The sequence below is a fragment of the Toxorhynchites rutilus genome, chromosome 2 (assembly GCF_029784135.1).
Source record: "Toxorhynchites rutilus septentrionalis strain SRP chromosome 2, ASM2978413v1, whole genome shotgun sequence".
Classification (NCBI taxonomy): domain Eukaryota; kingdom Metazoa; phylum Arthropoda; class Insecta; order Diptera; family Culicidae; genus Toxorhynchites; species Toxorhynchites rutilus.
Window position 1 is genome coordinate 178,853,437 of NC_073745.1, and position 17,419 is coordinate 178,870,855.

The 17,419-nt window shown below is 39.1% G+C and overlaps 1 protein-coding gene across 1 annotated transcript in view; it reads right to left on the bottom strand.

Annotated features, from left to right (window-relative positions):
* Positions 1 to 3,359: 3,359 nt before the first annotated feature.
* LOC129770000 (programmed cell death 6-interacting protein) overlaps positions 3,360 to 17,419 on the bottom strand; it is a 50,645-nt gene continuing 36,585 nt past the window's right edge. Inside the window, exons 3-6 of the mRNA XM_055772572.1 lie at positions 11,020 to 12,056; positions 4,215 to 5,055; positions 3,993 to 4,154; positions 3,360 to 3,930 (exon numbers count right to left, since the gene is read on the bottom strand). Coding sequence (XP_055628547.1) covers positions 3,806 to 3,930; positions 3,993 to 4,154; positions 4,215 to 5,055; positions 11,020 to 12,056 — 2,165 coding nt within the window. The 3' untranslated portion in view covers positions 3,360 to 3,805. The remainder of the gene's footprint in view (positions 3,931 to 3,992; positions 4,155 to 4,214; positions 5,056 to 11,019; positions 12,057 to 17,419) is intronic.

Genomic DNA, 17,419 nt, shown 5'->3' on the forward strand with positions numbered 1-17,419 from the left:
TGTAGAAATATACGGCAGGGAATAATTTCCTATTATTTAATTAAGTATGTATGTAAATTGATTAAATACGATTTCATAGACATAGAGAACAAATCAGTACATTTGCTAATCAAGATAATAAAAGATAATGAATTAATGTTTTGTATACGGTCGAACCGTATTTATGTGCCTGTGTGTACTTGAATTTTTACCAAACAATGAAAGCTGAACAACAGTATGTGACTGCGTCTCGCAGCCTCCCAGTCTAAGAAATCCTGATTGTTATTTTGGAAGTGCTCTCAGTATATTGAGTGAATCCAAAAATATTACCAAACTCTTTTGAAAGTGTACTTCTAGCAAACTACAAGCTTTCGTGTTATTATCGAGTGGAACTTTCAACGGGTCTGTTAATAAAACGACTGCAAATATAATAGCATCTCAAAATCGCTGAATAGCGTTGTTTGTATCCATTGTTTCCATTTACCTGTTGATATGTGTACCGATTAGAAATTTCCCTCCAACTCGACGCGCAATCCGTCAGTCACCATCGGCGGGATTTTGCACCTGTCGAGACGAGCTGAGTGTCCTCCGAACGTGAGATGCGCCCTGTCGCGGCCACACACGCAGGATATCTCTTCCAAATAACGCGTCGATTAGGAAATGCCCTCAAACATGACGCGCACCACGTCACAGCTGCTCTCCTAGGGTTTGTACATCGATTAGAAGGCGCTCCAGGTTGACGCAAGCGTCACAACGATACTTTTAGGAAAGCTCTACCAGCTTTATCTGGGACGGGTTAACCCATACGTCATGTGGGGCTCGCACCCACATAAATCGCACAAGCATCCGTTTATCCGTCAAGACGTGTACCGATTAGGATTTCCCCTTCAACTTGACTCGCAACCCGTCACAGCCACTCTCGCAGGATTTCTCTTCCCTGGGCCCCAACTCCGAGCCGCTATCTTCGCTCGTTGTACATTTCAGTCAGCTTACTTTTCGGTTTACAGAATGATTTTACAGATTCATCATCCTTCGAAAATCTACTCCAACTGGCTCCATAGTCAACTTTTGTGTCATTATACCATAAGTACCATACCTACGACGTGCACCCTTCCCCAGGCATCTCCAACTAAGTTTGCTTCCCATACTTTTGCTATTCCTCTGTCATTTTTTATCTGTCCATGCGTCAAAAACTCCCTGGAATCCCAGATCATCTACGCTCCGATGTTATTCCACCGATAATTTCGGCGAAATATCGGGAAGTTAGATGTGATGAAATGCTCTTTACTGACGGTTAATTCATAAAGGTCCAGGCAAAGGCAAAGCAATTAATTGAAGAACGCTGCATTTCGCAACCACATCAACCGTTTGGAAAGAAATTTTGAGCGAGCCGTCATCTTTCTGCACCTTCATCAAGAGTAGGAAGGAAAACCATGGATCCCCTTCGGATTTGTTCTACGGCGAGCGCCAAGCCAACAATCACCGTGAGTCTGCGAACCTTTTCGCTGACTTTTTCAGCAGCGTTTACACTAATGAGCCATCCGTCGTTGAAAGCGAACTAAACTCTTCTCACACCCTTCATCTCCCTCGCCTTGCATTGTCACCTAGTGACGTTCAGACGGCGCTTTCATCTGTAGATATATCGAAAGGCGCAGGGCCCGATCGCCTACCACCATTGCTGTTAAAACAATGCGCCACATCGTTGTCGCTCCCCGTGTCGATTCTCTTCAATAAGTCGTTATCTGATGGAGTGTTCCCGAAGGCATGGAAGATCGCATCGATTTCACCAATCCACAAAAGCGGCAATATCCACAATGTCGCCAACTATCGCCCGATCTCAATATTGAATTGTCTAGGTAAGGTTCTAGAGAAAATGGCACATGACGTCATTTACCGCTCCGTTCGACATGTTATATCAGATAGACAGCACGGGTTTATGAAAAGTCGCTCAACTACTACAAACCTGATGACGTTTGTGCATGTACTGTTGGGAAGCTCGAGAAACGGAAACAGGTCGACACAGTCTATATAAATTTTGCCAAAGCCTTCGACAAAGTTCCGCACGCGATAGCTGTTGATAAAATGAGAGGCATAGGCCTGCCGGATTGGATCACTAAATGGACGCGCTCTTACTTAACAAGTCGCGAGGGGTTCGTTAAGTTCAATGGTGCCATGTCTGGCACATTCAACATCCCCTCTGGAGTGCCACAGGGCAGCCACTTAGGACCACTCATTTTCAACATTTTTGTCAACGACATCTGCAGTCTTCTTCGCTTCGATTGTCTGATGTATGCAGACGACCTTAAGATCTATCGTGCCGTATCCTCGTCGCTGGACTGCTGTGTGCTTCAGGAGGATCTAAACTCACTACTAGATTGGTGCTCTTCAAATGGCATGCAATCACCCAACACGCTCTGTGACACTATGTCGCTCTGACTTAAGCCGTCTTGGATGGCAGGAAAAGTCAGCGGAGCGACGACAGCGGTGCTCGACTGTGCCGGGTGGCGTGGGAGCTTCCATTATGCAGTTTTGCGTGCATTCCGTTGGAAGTAACCATAGACGACCGGATGAACGATGACTATATGACATTGTCATTCTTGGTGACGAGATGTGACTAGAACCGTGACGAGTATCAGGTAGGAATTTGATGTATGAAGGGTTGTACTCGTCTGTGCTAATGTACTGTAAGACCCCATTTCCATTTCTAAACACAGATTCGGGACGAGCTGGCCGATGACGGGTGGGACACGACTGTGATAGGGGGACAGGGGCCTTCCGAACGACTTAAACTGTTGCGTCCCGGGCTAGAGGAATCAAATTCAAATCCAAAATAGGCACGATTGGAAGGGATATAGTTTCTGGTGGTAGCAACGGTATAGTAGGCTTTTTGGACTTCGGTGAAGCTCGAAATTTTTGTACGGCATAATCTTCGAATTCCCGAAAAAGCAAAACTTCGATATAGAAACGAACAGATTCCACAATAGAACACTAATAAACAATGATAACACGAAAACAAGATTAAAGGCTTTAAAAAACACGACAAACAACGAAAAAAAAACACGACATAAAATTTCACTTGTAGATAAAATGAAGTGTTGCAAGACTTAATAAAGCAACATGATCGCATGCTAGCGATCCCATAAAGTTCAATTTAGCTAGCGACCAAATAAAGTGAAAGTTATTTTTCGTACGCGCAACCATGAGTATTGATTTTCCGCACCGAGTCCATCCGATTCCAGCTGAGTCATCCGCAAAGCGTCACTAGAACTGCTACACAACACCGCACAAACGGACAACTCTACACGAGCTGGCTGAAGATTGTGCCGGCCAGTGACCATTCTACCCTGGATTCCTGTAGTTAAGAGAGACGCATCACGATACACAATTTATCTTTGTTTTATTTCAATTTCAAGTTGAATGTCTTTATTAAAACACCCTGAAGGTGTCACCGTTGAAGCCCATCCTCCAGATACTTTTGTTTCAAATTTGGAGGAAAGTGTTCCAATCGTTTCATCGTTGATGTGTGCCAAAAGTTGCCTGGCAGACAATATTCTATATAAAATTAATTGAGCTCATTTAGTTGTCAATTGTATTCATTTTCATATTCTGTTTCCTTCATACATAGGTTATTGATTTATGTATTTATTCCATAATGTAGGTTAACTATACTTTTTCTCTCGATAACATCAACTATTGAAAATGTAGCATATATAAAATCATCAAATCAAAATCAACATGTGGTAAACGATGAAATAGCATTTAATGCATGCATCTTTTCGGTATTGTAGATTCCAAGGTCAAGTCCAGTAATCGGAACGCTTAAACTTTACCAACCAAAAGGCTTGTTTGGGTTTTGAAGCGGTTGTTGCGCTTGTTGCTGACTGGCGTATGCACCAGGATAAGTTCCATAATATGCACCTGGTTGCGCTTGGGGAAAACCCTGATAGGCATCTGTAACCAAACAAAAAAAATCGATGAATAAAAATTTACTTCTTTTTATTTTTGAGTTGTACTTGGGTATGGAAGCGTTGCATAGGGATTGAAACCTTGTGGCATCGGAGGTGGCACGTACGTTGGATATGGAACATTGGGCGTTGCTCCATATGGTATAGGCATTCCGTGCATCTGCGTTGGATACGGCGTAGGTTGCGGAGGAGCAGAACTCGCTGCAAGCTCTGTACAATATAAAAGGTTGTTTCTTGCAATATGTTGGATAGCTCAACAAATGATATTACCTTGTGTTGGAGTAGTGGGATTTAAATGTGCAAGTACATTAGATGTGGGTGGTTGTATCTGTTTACTAGCTTGCTGGGTTAGATCTTTCATCAGCTCTTCCTTTTCTGTTTTTCTAGCGAAGCAATAATCAGAAACCTTGTTCTGGAACGTAATTAACAATTGAGTCAAATCGTTGTAAAATTTGACTCCGTCGCGCAAGTTCTGCTGCAGTTCGGAAAACACATCATATGCCGTTGCAAGTTGAGTTAGGAATGAATCTTTCGATTGATCGGACGATCCAGATTCAGTTACAAATTGTTCTTGAGCGTCTTTAATATCTCGCATCAATGTTTCTTGGCAAGAGAGACTGTCTTGCACTTGCCCTTGTAAAGGAGAAATGTTTTTTCCAATTTCAGCTAACGATAACGCAGGCTCATTGATAGCTTCTCCAGATGCAAGTGCAGCGAGAAATTTATCTTTCAAATCAATAGTAGCTGATCGTAGTTCCAATTCAATAACATCTCTTTCGGCCTTTATTTTATCTACGTTTTCAATTAAGGCTCTCAATTTTTGCGTAGCAGATGAATTTGAAATGTTATTCTTTGTAACACTGATAGGAATTTCTTCAGACAACTGTTCTGGTGTTTTAGACAATAGTTCAATCCCATTCCGATTCACCTCGAATTTTTCTCGCACTGTTTTGTCTGCCGTAATGGCATTGTTTATAATTTTGCGATACGTTTCACAGTTTTCTCGGAATGTCTGCGTTAGTTTACTAGACGGCGTTCGTGTCCATAGTTCCTTGAATTTATTTCTTAGTTGCTCATCGGAATCTCCTTCATCGTTTAGCAAACGTTCAGCCTAGAAGAAGAAGAAAGAATTTAGTTAGAATCTGAATGAATAGATAGGCGAAGAGAAAATGTATATTGCAGAAAATTCGAAATCTGTTCTCGTTATTATTTATTGTATTCGTTTTTTATCATTTTCATAGGGTCGGGACCAAGGGCGCTATATCTATCTATCTATATATATAAATGGATTCCTGTCTGTCTGTCTGTCTGTCTGATTCTTATAGACTCGGAAACTACTGAACCGATCGACATGAACTCGAGAATTAATCAAGCAAATGGAACGAAATTTGGCATGTGAAAGTTTTGGGGTGTAATAAATGTTTCTATGGTGGTTAGACACTCCACCCCCCTCTCTAAGGGGGGGCTGCCATACAAATGAAACACAAATTTCTGCATTATTTGAGAATTCATCAAGCAAATGAAACGAAATTTGACATGTGGAGGTTATATACTGCAATGAATGTTTTTACGGTGGCTAGACACTCCATCCCCCTCTCTAAAGGGGGCTGCCATACAAATGAAACACAAATTTCTGCATTACTCGAAAATTTAGCAAGCAAATGAAACCAAATTAGGCATGCGAATGTTTTAGGGGACACAAAACGTTTCTATAATGAATAGACATTCCTCCCGTCTCTCTGAGGGGGAGGGGGACTGCCATACAAATGAAGCATACATTTCCGCAAGAACTAATCAAGCAAACGAAACCAAATTTGGCATGTTTCTTTAGGGTGGGCTGTCATACAAATGAAAAACAAATTTCTACTAACTCGAAAACCAATCAAGCAAATGGAGCCAAATTTGGCATGTGAAGATTTTAGGGGGCACGAAACGTTTCTATGGTGAATAGACAGTCCTCCCCCCTCTCTAAGGGGAGACGAGGGGAGGGGTCTGTCTTTATTCTATCATATTTTCTGTGTCAAACATTTATTCCATGTAACGGAGAAACATGTTATTTGGAAGTGGTTGAAAAATCTTGAACGAGAATTGTGTCTGAAAATAATCTGATATTATAATGATGAGTTTTGGTAGAAGTACTAGGATTTTTTCAGTGAAAGGTAAATTCAATGGGGTCGATTAGAAGATCAATCAAAGAACAGTTCTTTGATTGGACTCATGAATTTGCGCTTAGTAAGAAAACGTGAATGTTTGAGGGTATTGATAACATAAATATTGATAACATAGTTTGCCGGGTCAGCTAATTTTTTTATATTTTATCTGAGGATTTTTCACATAACAAACCAGAGAGGCATTTTTTTCGTTTTTGAATTACGATTTTTCAAAGTTAAGGAATGGTTCGAAAAATCAATTTTTTCCTTTTTTTTTGTTTTTTGGTGAAACCGAGTTGAAAAATGAACTCTGCGTATCCGAAAACATACATTTTGATATCAAACACGATAAAACTGAAAATTTGAAATTTTGCCCTCCTCCCCAATTTTTTGGTGAAACCGAGTTGAAAAATTAACTCAGCGTATCCGAAAACCCCAGTCTACCAAAAATTGGGTTTCTAGCTGAAAAATCTGAGTTTTGGCCACCTAAATTTTCTCAGGGATCACTGCGTCAGATAGAATAACCACTGACTGGTCTAGTCAATCAGTCAGCCTCGCTAGTCAATTCATTTTCTAGTCAATTCACTTTTCGTTGACGGCAACTGTCGAAGCAGTTCTAGTCGAAGCGAAGTTACTGAGAGTAGTGTCGGTCTTCATTTCTCACCTTCGGAGAATTCGGGCCCTGACTCTAAAATTACGACTTCGATGCTGTGGAAAATACGAGTTATTTCTTCTTTAAGTTCCTCCATGTTTTGTGGCTTATTAATATAGCAACGGTTCTTCACGTACCCCCAGAGGAAGTAATCGACGACGAGAAATGTTGAGATTCTTACCAAAAGATGACAAAGTTTTATGAGGACTTCGGTTACTCGAGTAATACGATTTCACTTAAAATACACGTTCTTGTAAATTGTACATTTTGACACTAAATCCGATTCGATCAGACTGAACGAATAGTCGAATATGATAATATTCCCGAAGTGGGGAACGCAGTGTCACCATCGATGGAGCGAAAAAAAAATTATAAGGAGCTATTCGATTTTTTTTGCATGAGCGTTTTAATCTGAAAGACTGTATAATAAATAAAGAAAGGTTCAGTCCAAAGTGTGGATGATGAATTCAAAGGAACTTTGAATATTCATTCCTCTGCAATTCACTGTGAGCTGTAGGTTTTTGTGAAAAATATATGAACGATCAGAAGATTCCAACAGCATTCTCTTAATGGCGAGAACTTGAACTCTATGGCCAGCATAAAAAATACGAGAAAACAAACATGTCCGGGGGGATAGAATTTTTAAGTTGCGTGGAAGATGGCGAAAGATTGTAGAACAGAATAATAAGAATGTAGAATAAAATTGAATATATGCAATGCTGTTTTCCCAAAATTCGGCACGAACTTTCCGGAAAACCCCATATGAGATATCCTGATTTCTCCTGATCGTTATTTTCATTCTTCTTGATTTTTGAAAATTTTATTTGACAACCCTGGTTATCTCCACTTTTCGACCTCTTCACGATCATTCGTCAAAATACGCCCTTCCTTATTCCGATACATTTCTGCTCGCGGTAGTAAGCTCTTTCGAGATGCATTGAGTTTCCGGTAGAATTTGTGCGTCTCATGATAACGGTTCAGCTGTTCTAGCTCTTCAAACTCCTCTGCTCTTCCTAGCGGTGCTTTCATCAGCTCCAGAACGTTCTGACGGGCAGTTTGACGTAGCATTAGCTCCCACACCCCGTTCATTTTTGACGTAGAACTACGTCTTTCATTAAGGGTGTCAAATCAGAAAACAGGTCACGTTTTTATGAAATAAAGTTAACGTTAATAACTATTTTGGTCGAGAACAGATTTTGACGACTTACATACCAAACGAATCGGAATCTTCCTAAGATTTGTTTGCTATATACAGTGACTCAAATCCGTAACCGTACTCCACCATTCAGATCTCATTTCCCATTCTATTTAGATAAAGTCATATGTCATATGTGAGTTAAAAGGTTTACTATCTGTTTTCAGAATAATGGTTTTTATTTCTCTAAAAATGGCGTATGTATGTGCTAACGTATGAAAATTTACTCAAACTCATAATCGTACGCTGGTTGAAATCTCTACTCGATTTCGAAGGCGTTGACCAATTTCCGAATTCCATCATTAGTATGGTATCACTTGTTCATTTCAACTATCTTTAGTTGTTTTTGGCTTTATCTACGAATTTTTTGGTGTATTCGGAAGGAATATTTATCATTTTTTTCATCAAGTGGTTTTTAAAATCGTTATTTTTAGAAAATTAATGGTTTCTAAATTTCCTACACAGATAACTTTCTCAGTTTTTGACTGGGACTGATGTCGGAAGATTGTAGAGAGAGGTAGAGATGAACCAGCCTTTGGCTGAAAATCTCTTTAATAAAGAAAGAAAAAAAAAAAGATTGTAGAGAAATATTAATAACTTGAGTAATTGTAATGTAAACATGTGCGAACTTTATGTCTTGAACCCTGGGTCATTGTCTTGGCAAAACTTGAATATACTCGATTCCATCACATTTTGTTGACGCTTTGCTTCATGTTTTCCTTCAGGGTGTTCAAGTAAATATTCTGATCCATTACACCGTCGATAAAATCCAAATTGTGTATAAGTGTATATTTAGTTGCTTCAAACCATCGATATATGGCTTTGTGTGGGTGCTCCATAACCCGTATGCAGCCATTCCATGTCAAATCGATATAATGGTTCTCATATTTTCGTGAAAAGTGGTAGATTTGTTCTTTATCGGCAAAAATTAGACCCGTATTTTTTTATTTTTTCGGTGGGGTGACCATTTCTATTATAGGGTGGTTTGAAAAATTACTTTTTTTCAAAGATGACTTCAAAAAAATATAACTTTCGAACGGACCGAATCAGATGATCAGCATATCAAATTAATGCCAATGAGCTAGACTTCTTGAAAAAATATTACATTCCCGAGAAAAATAATTCTTGACTATTGATTATATCTGTTTTTTTATAGTGAAGCGTTTTTGGGAAGGGATTTTTGAACCATCGGTTAAATTTGAAAAATCATAACTTAAAAATGAAAAATAACACATCTCTAGTTTTTGGATATGTTATGCGAAAAACCTCAGCTTTCAAGAAAAAATATAAAAAATATAGCGCACTTGCTCCGGGTATATGAAAATATGGGTCTAATATTTTGCGATAAAGAACAAAACTACCACTTTTCGCAAAAAATCTGAGACCATTCTATCGGTTTGGCATGGAATGGCTGTATGTACAAACAGCATCTTCGCTATGCTGAAATCCCAGGCAAATAGACTTTTCCTTTATTCGAAGCAGTTAAAATCGTTTGTTTTCCGTCATCATAAGGGCTACGTTGGTGCCTTTGACATTGCATCAATGCATCGAACTTACGCTATGGGGAAGCAGTCGTTAAGATTGTGCGCACATAATTATTTGAGAAATTTAAGCCTAATTCATAGTGAATGTCGTGCTGGAATGTTGTGTGTTATTTGGGTTCGCGTGCCACTCGCAAACAACAAGGATGGCATTTCGCTAATCTTGATCACACGGAAGCAATGCAAGATTATTGAGATTGACAGACAGAATTTATTTCGTTTATTTAGTCACCAAGAAAGTAAATGTCGTTCTAGAATTTTGTATGTGATTGGTTAGAATTTTGTATGTGATAACATGTAGCATGATGTTTGATACTTGCAAGTATTGCCATTGTTGTTGTTTCCATTCGGTGCCAAAGAATGATTGATGTAGTTATGAGATGTGTAATAATGGTGCTGGTGCCACAAGTATATAATCGGCTGTAGCCGAGTGTATGTCAATTGCGAAGAAGGCCACCGGCGTTCGAGGTAAATTTTCAATGCATTGACATGAAACAAAGAGCGATATGCGATCAGCTTGTGTATTGTTCTGCGATGACAAAAATGAATCATCAATCAATTATCGTCAACTGATGCTACAATGAAAAACCATTCCAGGGCGACCAAACCATTCTACTAAACAGTTATTTCTAAAATTTCGTCGTATTGTAAAACAAGGTTATTCACAAGCGACTGGAACAAAATAACAGCGTAGTTCTACGTCATTAATGTTGTCGTTTCTTGGACACAACATCCTGTCCTGCCAACACTTACTATCGAACAACTTGTCCCAACGTCTTCGTTCCACGTTACCTAGGGTATTCTCTACTACGTTCTTGTTAACAGCTGTTTTAAGTATGTTCCAACAGCCCTCAAAAGGAGCTTCGTTAAGTTCGATCTCTTCCGGACATTTGCTTGCTTCAATCGCGTAAGATTATATCGGTACCGTATGTTGTTTACAACAGAGAGTTTTGGGCCCACCTAAACCACTAGAACTAGGTAGTGTTACGAACCGATGCTAGCATCTCGATAGGTTCTGTCGTCAGTTATCTTTGAGACCATGACGACCATCTATCAGTACATGGTCGATCTGCAATTCTGTTTGATTTGGTGACTTCCAAGTGTAACGGTAGAGTAATTTCTTCTGGAAGAAGATATTACATACGACCATATTTTTTTTGAGCCGAATGAACTGCAAAGTTTATAGCCTCTTAAAAACAAAGAAGAGGAAGACCATATTCTGCGAGGTGGCAAAATAGATGAGTCTTAAGCTGCTTTCATAAGTCTACTGGTGTACGCTATAAATACCAATTACAGGATGAACCCCACTTTTTTACCAATCTGAGCATTAAAATATCCGATGATAATCGTCACGTTCTGGACAGCGGTTATATTCGTGTTCTAGCTTTGTGTAGAATTCGTCTTTGTCGTCATTGAGGCTTGTAAGGTAAGAGAAAGAAAACATTCCAAGCACTAATGTAGGAGAATCCTACATGATTCAAGCATCTGGATTCCGACTATGAATAATTCAAAGAATAATATATGTTATGTAACTTACCTCGTCTAGAATTTCCCGATTTCGATTGAGTAATTCCGGCAACTCATTCACCATCTTTTGTAAACTTTCGATGCCTCCCTTTTCGCGACAGGTGTTAGCTTTCTCTAGTAGAGAAGGTGGTAAACTGGATCCATCTTCAGTTGCTTCAATTGCAGCAGGTAGGTTGTAGCTGGTGAGTAAACTGTTCAGTTTTTGTGTAGCTTCGCGTAGTTTCATAATCTCTCCGTTCACAATCTCATTTTTTCGCATTTCACATGCAGCTATAGCTTGATGCAGAGCAACAGGAACAAGATCGGCGAGCAAATCTTTAAAGTTTTGGCTCATAGTGCTGGGAAGCGGAATATTTTTAGCAAGTTGAGCCTTGCCAGGGCCAGACAGGACATTGATATCGGGTATGATTTCATTATAAATAAAGTCATTGTCTTTTTTTGCCTCTGTGAGATTTTTTTGTGCTCTTGCCTGATATGCTTCTAGAAAATTTAGCTTACCTGAACGAGATTGTGCAATTTTAAATAATTCCACAGATTTCTGCAATCGTGCAATCTCTTCTCCAACTGCTTTATTATTTCTAGACACTAAGCTGTGATAAAACATAGTGAGGGCGTGAAACCCCGCTTGTTTGCCGGCTATCGTTGGAATCCAATCTTTGTCCCAAACGGTACGGATAGAATCTTTCTGCATCAGTCGTAGCGTTTCAGAATACATTTCCTCACAATTGCAACACAGCTTTGCAATCACTAAATCCTTCATATTATCCTTGATTGCTTTAAAAACGAATATTTCTTGCGCTTGGGCTAACATGATACTCGCCAATGCGTTCAAGGTCTCCGGCAATAAGTCTGTGGTTGGATCTTGGTTAATCGCTGCGGGAGCAACACTTTTCAAATGTGAGTAAATTCCGGCACTTTGCTGGAATAGTTTAGCTGCCAGTTTCAAGCCTTCGTCACTGTCCAAGCTCTGCGTTGCAGCTACGGCACTTTGAAGTGCAGCAATATTGAAAAGAACACATATCTTCTCGTAACTCAATGACGATACAGCTGAAAAATGAAGGAAGCATATTAATTCTTAATTTCTTTAATTAGAATGATTTTACAAAGTGTTCTCTCATTTTCGTTGCGATATGTAGTTGCGCGCAGATCACCCGAAAAATGACCAATTCTGACACGACCCTCTTCATTTTTTTAAATTTTTTTTTCAAGATGACTGCTACCTCATTCATAATTTAAAGGTAAACTGCCGTTCTACGCACAGTTGTCCCATGTACTTTACATGTTAAAACGATGTTTTTATGCACAATCTTTCGGAAAAACACGAAAAAACTTATTGTGTTCCCAGCTTAAAAAAACAATATCAAGCTCGATTTTCCCATGTTGATATTCTAAGTTTAAGTGTCCCCCCATGTATTTTTTTGTAAATCCATTTTAAATGAATCGGTTCAAGAACAAGGATTTTATGTCACGCTTTCAGCGTTTGATTGCGTTTTTCTCAGTTGCTGATTTTGGAACTTGGGACAACTATGCGTAGAACGGCAGTAAAATGGTCAGCTGTGGGGGGCAAAGTGGTCACTCGCACAAATCATGGTAGAAGGTATAGAGTTATGCGTTTTCTTGCCCAAATTTGTTTAAATCATTATTTTTTTATTTATTTGCAACGTCACGAATGTTAATGAACAATTCCACAGACTGAACTTAAACCGATAAAGCCTTAATCCTATTTTGAAACATATTTTTGGACATATCAAATTTGAACACTGCACAAACACTATTAAACAAATGAAGACAAACATCCAACGGGTTATTGAGACCATAAGAGGTTCTATGTCGTCTAATGAGCAGTAAGTCACGCTCACGAAGTTGACGGGCAAGCGCATAAAATGAAACACTGGACAACAATGATGGACAGTCGATGTTTCCAGAAATCAAATCGAAAACAAAAAGGCGTTGTAGATTCGAACGTCTGGAGGCAAGCGTTTCGATAGCGATGAGTCTACAGCGGCTTTCATAATCGGACATGTTCATTGGGTCAGACCACGGTAGAGAGCGGAAGGCGTAACGAAAGAAACTACGTTGAACTCTCTCCATTCGGAGTGTTTGGGTAGCGTGAAATGGAGCCCACACACTTACGGCATACTCCAGGATACTACGAACCAATGAGCAGTATAGTGCCTCCATAGCGTAAACATCTTGGAAGTTGCTGGTGCTACGTCGAACAAACCTTAGGGCTGAGAACGCTTTGGCGGTGGTTACGTTGATGTGTTCGTTGAAGCGCAGTTTATTGTCGATGATCATGCCGAGATCGCTGATGGAAACAACACACTCCAGAGGTACGGGCCCGATTTGGTATACGAATTCGATTCGAGATTTTCGGCGACTTAATTTTTTTTACATTCAGTTCCATACCGTTCTCAAGGCATCATTTTTGCAGTTCGTTAATATCCGCCTGAAGTGCACAGCAGTCGAGGTGGGAAGCGACAGATCGGTAAATCTTCAGGTCGTCGGCGTAAAGCAGTTTTCGTGCCTTCAATGAAATAGTAGGTACATGTGTGAAATGAGCCTATTCACCTAGAGTAGTAATTGAAATGTTCTCATACGTACAAAAACGTAGTAGGAAACACATAACGTATTTCATAATGAGGCTTCGTTTTGGTATGGGTTGCATATTTTTCTTGGGTGAAAACCGCAAAAGTAACCCAGTTAAGAGTAGAAGGTGATAATGTATATCAGTTTTTGAAGATAGAACATTGTCAGTAGTGATCCTCCACTGACCACTTTGCCCCCATCTGCATCTACTACTCGTCCGATCACTCCTCATAAGTTCCTGACGGGGTTTTGATTTGGTAAACAAGTTGCCCAGTCCAATCCAATCTGAAGCCCCTATTCATTAAACTATGCCATAGCATTCCGGATTTTATGAATTGATGCCAAATTACCCAATTCTCACATTGTTTTTGATGCAAAAACAGCAATAAATGATTCTGAAGTACTTCGTTGCACTTCTGACAGTTCATTCGTGTTAATGACAAGCTATCTAAACCAGGCCTTTTTGAGAAAATTCTCCCCAAACCATCAAATTGTCGCCTGCAAAGTTACGAGTTGAAAAATTACATGACACGTTCCGTAAGTCCTTCCAGTATGAATAAATTCTATTCAAGTTGATTTTTTTTATCAGAGAAGTTCTCCTGGAATAGTGAAACCCATGGGATTAGCTTCCACATTCTTTTTGAGACTCACATAATTGAAAATGGGATTTTTGTGGTTTTGGGAGAATTTTCTCAAAAAGGGCTGGTTTAGATAGCTTCTCATCAACACGAATGAACAGTCAGAAGTGCACACATCAAATTCTAGCGCCCGCTTAGTCTTCGTTCGTTCTAAGCAAAGCATAAAAACAACAGCGCGCCCCCATTTGAACCGTATGCGCTTGTGTGAAGAAAAAAATCTCAACAGAGAGAGCAATCCAGATTCAAGCGCGAAGCACGGCGCGAATTTCAGCGTAAAACTCAGCTTAAAACTGGGCTTGCGCCCACGGCGCTGGCAACCAAACATCTGTGTTTCGGAGCGTGCTCATTCGCCAGAGCGCGTGTGTGCACAAGGAGTGGGAACTCAACTGGGTACAAAAATCTTGTTGCATTCTGAAGAATTCCAATTCTGGGTTTAACGAATATGGGCTTCAGATTCTGGACTGGTCAGCTTGTTTACCAAATCAAAACTTCACATACCGATTTAAATCCCGTTTTTCGAAGAATATTATTCAAAATAGTACACTTTTCGTCATTAGAAAAAAAGGTGAAAAATCGAACTTTTTTTTTGCTTGGAGGTAAAGTGGTCACCTAGTGTGGGCAAAGTGGTCACCCGCACATATCAAGATAAATGGGATAGATTTATGCGTTTTTTTTGTCCAAATTTGTTCAAATCATATTTGTTATAGTAGGTACATGTATGAAGTAAGCTTGGCCTATTCACTTAGATTCTCAATTTAAATTTTCTCATGCATACAAAAATGTAGTAAGAAACACAACGTTCCGCATAATAAGGCTTCGTTTAGTTGGAATGTCATATTTATCCAGGGTCAAAGCCACAAAAGGATCTTATTCAAGGGCAGAATGTGATGAGGTATATCAGCTTTAGTAAACAGAACATTGTAAGTTGTTATTCTCCTATGACTGCTTTGCCCCCAAACATGAAAATAATTTCTATACTAATTAATCGCTGAGATTAAACAAAATATCTGTTCACCTCTCCTAGAATATGTGAAAAGTCGTCCAAACAGATTGAATAAACTAAATTTCATGAGAAATTCCTTAGATTCCATGCGCACAGATCTACGGCCAAATGGCTATCGAGAGAGAATTTCTGTTTTTATTTGTATTTTGACATACGACAGCTCTACTCAAAAGTCAATAAATTCATCAAACATAAGGTGACTATCAATACGGTATCTATAGTCAATAGTTATACTACCAAACAAGCAGGTGACCACTTTGCCCCCACTACCCCTATCTTCTGTGTAGAACGAGGTACACACTACAACATGGCGCAGCTTGGTCGTAACCACCCCGAATGTGTTATTTCAACTGATTAAGAACTAAAGATGATCTACAAATTAGAAACTTATCGTAATTCATGTGAAATTGACGTCAATTTTGTAAAGAAGTGAGAGTTTTTCCATCTGGTTCTATAGTTATGGAACATTGGGGTTTATGTTTTTTTAAGGTTTCGCGCCTGAACACAACAATTAAATAGAAATAGCTAGTCTCATAAATGATGATAGTTATTGTATTCTACACTATATATTTCAATTCAATTGACTTCTTACATATCTATGGGAATTCAGAAAAAAATAGTAGTTCTATAGTTGTGAAACGCAGTGTATAATCGAATCATATATAATCGAGTCTGTATATACTGAAGTCCGATCTGTATTTAAGATAATCATATATCGAGAACAGCTGGTCCTAGGATAAAGCTTTGTATTTAGTTTTTCCTGTAAAATCAGATGTAAATTCAATTTTTCACATTACTACTAAATGGCTAGGATATCGTAATGTATGGCAATTTAATATTTAAAAAAAAAGCATATCTCCATGTACCAGGCAACTCATCTAATACTAAATATTCTATTTTCATACCATAGATTTATTGCGAAAAGAAATGTGGAACAAGTATACATTGATGTCCTTATGTACCGCTATCCAAATTACAGTAAGTAACAACCGAAAAAAAATTTGTTCTAGTGCAAATTTATTTTGATGTTTCATAAACTCTAAGGCGGCGGTGACACTGGATGCAGAAAAATGGTCGTACGAATTGTATGCAAAAGTGAAAGTAAACAACCACATTGAGTTGTATTGGTGTGGTTACATTGCTTCCCCTTGCTTCGGTCGAATTCGTCAGCTTCTATCGAACAAATTTGTTTGTTTCTCTTCGTACAATCAAATTTCCGTGCGTACTCCAATCCAAAATAACCTTAGCCTAACTTTCGCGTTCATAACCTTTGTTTATACAAATCTACGCCAATCTCAGAGCCCAGAGTAAATAGAATATCAGGTATGTTACATCGTCTGTATCAAAGGAAAAGAAGCTAATTTTGAAAAAAAATCTCCGTTTGTGACACACTTGAAGTTGATCTGACGACAAATATGAAAGTGTAACGGGGTTTCATTGCAGGTAAGGTTTTATGTGATTTTTCCTCAATATCATAGTGATCACTTTTTGTTTGCTTCCGCAAAATATCGAAATGCAACGTCCTATGATGCCGGAACAACATCAGAATTAGAAGTGACGAAGCAATCAGGATATATTTTCATCGTTTTCCAATAGATAAGTTGTTTAGATGATAAAACCGTTGAGATGTATTCAATCGATGGTCTTAAAATTGTTTTTTTTTTCTTCGTCTGCTCCTTCATAAACAAAGCAGGGAGTAATATACCTGGTATTCTATTTACTTCGTTCAAGGCCAACTCAGACGAAAAAAATGCTCCGATACCAAAGAAAACAGGAGTGTCGAATCCACTTATATCGACTACGGCTTAATTTTTTTTTTTTTTATCCAAAATATATATTTTATTAAGGCTCATATGGCGTCAGCCTAACGGGGCCGGGAGTTCAATATTTTGACAATGTTTGTTTAGACTATGTTAGTAATATGTAACCGATTACTCGCGGTTGACTCGAGGTTAGTATTACAAGTGTTCTCATAATTGGTATGTCGCAGTCTTCGATGTTCTGTACGTGTGCCCGACACGGGATACTTCCTATTGGGATGCAGCTGACCATTAATCAGCAACGCCCCCCTAGTCTGTACCCCATATCTAGCGTGGTGCGTCTTTCTCGACTCGAGGAATCCAGGATAGAATGGTCACTAGCCGGCGCAATCATCAGCTCGTGTAGAGTTGTCATGAGCG